Below are 5,305 nucleotides of genomic sequence, written 5' to 3'. Positions count from 1 at the left end.
TTTCTGTAAGAAAAATATCGAACACCAGTAACATTTGACATAATTAAGGCTGCCTTTTACCCAATTCTACATTAGTATAACATGAAGTCGCCTTGAAGGAAGCAGTGATGGTATTCCAGTCTAAACATTGTGTGTTGTATTTTCACATCAAGAACAGATGACAAAAAAAATCCTGAACATCTTTCAACTTGTTTACGAGGCTATTTCTAAGGCTTTAAGAGCACGTCGACAAATTATCAAAAGCATCTGTAATGCATCAATAGTAAAGAGTCTGAGCAAAAATGGCATCTATAGGGGAGTTTGAATTTAAGTTGAAGAGAGATGCTTTAAGATGAGATTAAACAGGTTGATGTTGCTGTAAAATCCTTTAACATAATTTTAAAAAGAGTGGATAAAATGTTCTAAAAGCAATGAAGAAAACCTACATTGTTTTGTAGGTTTTCAATTTAGAGTTATCAATTTAGAGGAAATGTTTTCTTTTTAGCAATTTCCAATGAAATCATAATTTGAAGGCTGCTTTTCTACATGTTATCAAAGTTGTTATTTTAGATTATAATGAAATTGATGATCTTGGCAAAAAAAAAAAGAAACCTGTAAATGGATTGTATTTAGTTTCAAGGAAAGAATCTCAAACATTATTACACAGTTACTAGTTAATGTGCATTTTCCTCCTTGGCAGTATTTTTCATTTTCACCCAGTTAGGTTGACATTGCCAGTTAAAATTTAGGCAACTAAATATGCCTGCCTGGTTTTACATTGGTTTGTTAGTAAGAACCAACTAAGTCAATGCACAATAAAACCCCTGAAGATTAATGATTGTACATTGTTTCAGTGACTTTCAGAGAATTTAATATCCTATGGAATCAAAGTGTTCAATCTTATTGTTCATTTACATGTAACCATGCAGATGTTGAAGGGACAGAACATGCAACAGAGAAAAGGAGCAGGATTTGAAAAGCTGAATTATACATATAAACAAATCTGATTATTTGTAAATATAAAATACAATATCTCACCATCATCTTCTCTTTAGACAGATGTTTATAAAAATTCCAACTATGGAGCAAACTGTGAAGAAAATGAAAGAAAATACATGTTTTTATATTTTTCATTTCACTTTTAGTCACAGAAAAAAAAAATGCTAATATTAATTTCACAGAGAGAAACTTTAATTCATGTTACCTATTGCAAAAATGGCCCCACTGCCTATAGGAGGTGTATTTCCTGTAAAGACAGATAAAATAATTTCAAAGCCCAACCAATGGTAACACATCTTGCTTACCTTCATATAGTCTCTACTATACTCTGCTCTGCAAGTACAAAACAGTGTAGTTAGTGGATTTACTTAATTACAGCAAAGATCCAATTAAATCTTTATAAGAAAAACATCTCAGACTTCACAATTCTTCAGGAAACTGATAAAACTCCTGCAGAGGTGTCCAGAGAGGAAAATCATCCATTTATCATTCTCCAAACATGCCACATTACTTGTTAGATTATCTCATAAGGCAGTGGCTCGCCAAGGTTGTCACCAAACCGGTGATCAGTGGTTTTCACTCCTACATTGTCTGAGAAATCTATAATTTATTTCCCAGTGTTGTACACAGAAAATCCACTTGATTATGACAAAAAAATAAAAAAAATACAAAAAAAATAACAGAACAGAACATCACTGCTACACTGACAAATTGTAAGTTAAAAATTTGCTTTCCACCTTGATTTAAAAATACATTTATGACATTTAGAGCTTTTTAATAATTTTTTTTCATAAAGTGGATTATGATGCACTGTTTGTAGTAATATTTTCATCACACACATGGTATTAATCTATAGACTTAAAATGACAAAGTTAGCATAATTCTCATATATTTCCTAATTTGGATGAAAAAAAAATGTGTGTAATCCCTCCCTGGGCTGCCTCCATGCAGTGGTGGAGGAATTAGAGTGTTCCAATTATTCTAGGAGTTATATTGTCAGGGGCTTCATGCTTCTAGAAGGGTCANCAATATCTCACCATCATCTTCTCTTTAGACAGATGTTTATAAAAATTCCAACTATGGAGCAAACTGTGAAGAAAATGAAAGAAAATACATGTTTTATTCACTTTTAGTCACAGAAAATGCTAATATTAATTTCACAGAGAGAAACTTTAATTCATGTTACCTATTGCAAAAATGGCCACAGGAGGTGTATTTCCTGTAAAGACAGATAAAATCATTTCAAAGCCCAACCAATGGTAACACATCTTGCTCTCAACTTTAGACTTCATATCAATAACTCACCTTCTTTTATAGTCTCTACTATACTCTGCTCTGCAAGTACAAAACAGTGTACTTAGTGGATTTACATAATTATAGCAAAGATTCGATTAAGTCTTTATAAGAAAAACATCTCAGACTTCACAATTCTTCAGGAAACTGATACAACTCCTGCAGAGGTGTCAAGAGAGGAGAAACATCCATTTATCATTCTCCAAACATGCCACATTACTTGTTAGAATATTTCGTAAGGCAGTGGCTCGCCAAGGTCGTCACCAAACCGGTGATCAGTGGTTTTCACTCCTACGTTGTCTGAGAAATCTATAATTTATTTCCCGGTGTAGTATACAGAAAATCCACTTGATTATGACAAAAACAACAACAACAAAAAACAAAAACAGAACAGAACATCATTGCTGCATTGACAAATTGTAAGTTAAAAATCTGCTTTCCACCTTGATTTAAAAATACATTTATGACATTTAGAGCTTTTTAATAAAACTTTTTCATAAAGTGGATTATGATGCCCTGGCTGTAGTAATATTTTCATAACATGGTATTACTCTGAACAGGAGATCATTAGGCAGATTAGTGCAACTTCTACAGCGAAGAAGGCGCGGTACTGGTCTCTTGTCGTGAAGAGAACTGAGTCAAAGGTGAAGCTGTCGATTTACCAACGTAAGTCAACTTACGATCCTACCCTTATCTATGATGATGAGCTTTGGGTCATGACAGAAAGAATGAGATCACGTACACAAATGGCCAAATGAGTTTTCTCCTCAGGGTGTCTGGGCTCCCTCTTAGATATATGATGACAAGTTTGGTCAATCAGGGGGGACTCAGATTAGAGCCACTGCTTCTCTACGTTGAGAGGAGCCAGTTGAGGTTGCTCGAGCATCGAGTTAAGATGCCTCCTGGATGCCTCCCTGGTGAGGTGCTACAGAGACTTCTTACTCAGTGGAGAACCACAGGAAGAATCCAGACATGCTGGGGGGACTATATCTCTCAGCTGGCCTGGGAACGCCTTGGGATTCTGCCAGAGGAGCTGGTCCAGGTTTTTGGGTAGAGGGAAATCTGGGACTCCCTCCAGAGGCTGCTATCCCCACAACCCGACTCAATATTGTGGTGTGGTAAGGAAGTCTCTAAAGGGGACGCATTCTTTTTAATAAACTTTTATAGAAATATCCTCATCACAAAGTACAGTAAAAATGTGAAACTGTGCCAAAATATTCTTGTTTCATATTCTACACATTGTTTTGTTGCAGGAGCAGATGAAATACTTTTGGTTGCAATTTTGGCTTCTGTGGTTTATCCTTTCACAAAGGATTCAGCTGCAATCATCCGAAGTACATTTCTTCTGAATTTTGATATATTCTAGACATGCAACATGCAGCTAATTTTAATTTGGCATGTACAACAGACATTATCTATAACTGACATTCATGCACCATCCATTTGCTTATAGATTTTGTTCATAGTAATCATCAATGTTGCAATCTCCTATTCCAAATCGCAAATTTCCACTTAGATATGTTAGCAAGACACATTTTGACAAATTACCAACACTTTAGGGTAAAGTAACTTTAATGTGTAAATTAGACAGGACTCACTCTTGCAGATTAGATCTGGCTCAGTCCAATTCCCATCAATGCAGGTTATGTTCTCAGAGCCACGTTCTTTTTCAAATCCATTGCTGCACTTATATATGACCTTGGTTCCATCTGGGAAGTCCTTTTTTAGGAGGAATTCATCAGTGAGAACCAAGTTCTCTCCACCTTTAGGCATGGGACAATAAGCTAGGAGGAAATAAAAATCTTGCATGAGCCTTGTAATTGAGCAGCATTTCACCTGCCATTATCAAACATGGGCGCTCCAGCCTGCCAACAAGACCACCTAGCCCCCATGAAGACTTGTGTAGGACTTAATGCTATTAATTTTTTCAACTAAATAACTTAAGATCATGTTGTCAGCCATGATCTGACAACATGACTGACAACAGAAGTGATCACTACTCCACTACTTTCAGTTCTCTCTAACGCTAGGTTTATTGTTGACAATTTGAACTGGGGCCAAGTGTGCGCCTGCTTGGTCACCTACAAATATTTGTGGGATCACTCTGCATACACCATCTTTCATTCAAATTGTACGGTGCTGTTATAGAGCAGGTCGATCTTTACCAGCATTTCTATAATCCCTCACTGAGGAGTCATTTCTGAAGAATCAGGGATGGAAACATATATATGTTTTTTTACACTGGTCACATAGGCTGGTGCAGATGCAGAAAACGAAAATGTTTCATTGCCCACACAAACATTTTACAAACCACTTTTTTCATGTGTCTGTGCAACATCAGGACTCACCCTTGCAGATTAGATCTGACTCAGTCCAATTCCCACCAATGCAGGTTATGATCTCAGAGCCACTTTCTTTTTCATATCCGTTGCTGCACTCATATGTGAGATTGGTACCATCTGGGAAATCCTTTCTTAGGAGGGATTCATCAGTGAGAACCATGTTCTTTCCACCTTCAGGCATGGGACAATAAGCTAGGAGGAAATAAAAATCTTGTAATTGAGCAGCATTTCATCTACCATTATCAAAGGGAGGTGCTCTGTCCGCCAAAAAGAGTGCCAGCCCCTTCATGAAGACTCATGTAGTAATTTTAGGTTTTCATTAGAGATGTGACGATCAGGTTTTTTCCTACCGATACCGATCACCGATACCAATCACATAAATATTATTTTTTAATCATAAACACTACCGGTTACATTATGTGGAAAAAGGAACCATGAATTCACCTTAATTTAGATATAAAACTTGTTTTTAATAACTTTTTCCAACAACAAAACAAAACAGGCATTGTGCAAATTGTACTGCTATCGGTAATACTATCTTTAACAGACTGAAAACATATGAAGGCTCTGAAGAGGCTAAAAAATGCAAAAAGTCCAAATAAAACCTCTCAATATTGCCAAAAAATTCAAGTATAAAACTTAACAGTCAAAGGCTCCAGGTTCCATTACAATAAACAATCCTGAGTTACTTA

General features: G+C 36.1%; 1 protein-coding gene across 1 annotated transcript in view; it reads right to left on the bottom strand.

Annotated features, from left to right (window-relative positions):
- Window positions 1-1,004: 1,004 nt before the first annotated feature.
- Window positions 1,005-5,305, bottom strand: part of LOC107835684 (complement factor H) — a 24,178-nt gene continuing 19,877 nt past the window's right edge. The window contains exons 7-11 of the mRNA XM_016668984.1: window positions 4,620-4,805; window positions 3,870-4,055; window positions 2,284-2,313; window positions 1,184-1,225; window positions 1,005-1,069 (exon numbers count right to left, since the gene is read on the bottom strand). Of these exons, the coding sequence (XP_016524470.1) occupies window positions 1,020-1,069; window positions 1,184-1,225; window positions 2,284-2,313; window positions 3,870-4,055; window positions 4,620-4,805 (494 nt within the window). The 3' untranslated portion in view covers window positions 1,005-1,019. The remainder of the gene's footprint in view (window positions 1,070-1,183; window positions 1,226-2,283; window positions 2,314-3,869; window positions 4,056-4,619; window positions 4,806-5,305) is intronic.

This window comes from Poecilia formosa, unplaced genomic scaffold (genome assembly GCF_000485575.1).
Source record: "Poecilia formosa unplaced genomic scaffold, Poecilia_formosa-5.1.2 Scaffold18, whole genome shotgun sequence".
Classification (NCBI taxonomy): domain Eukaryota; kingdom Metazoa; phylum Chordata; class Actinopteri; order Cyprinodontiformes; family Poeciliidae; genus Poecilia; species Poecilia formosa.
The sequence above is the reverse complement of the archived record's forward strand: the minus strand, read 5'-3'. Positions and strand labels throughout refer to the sequence as shown.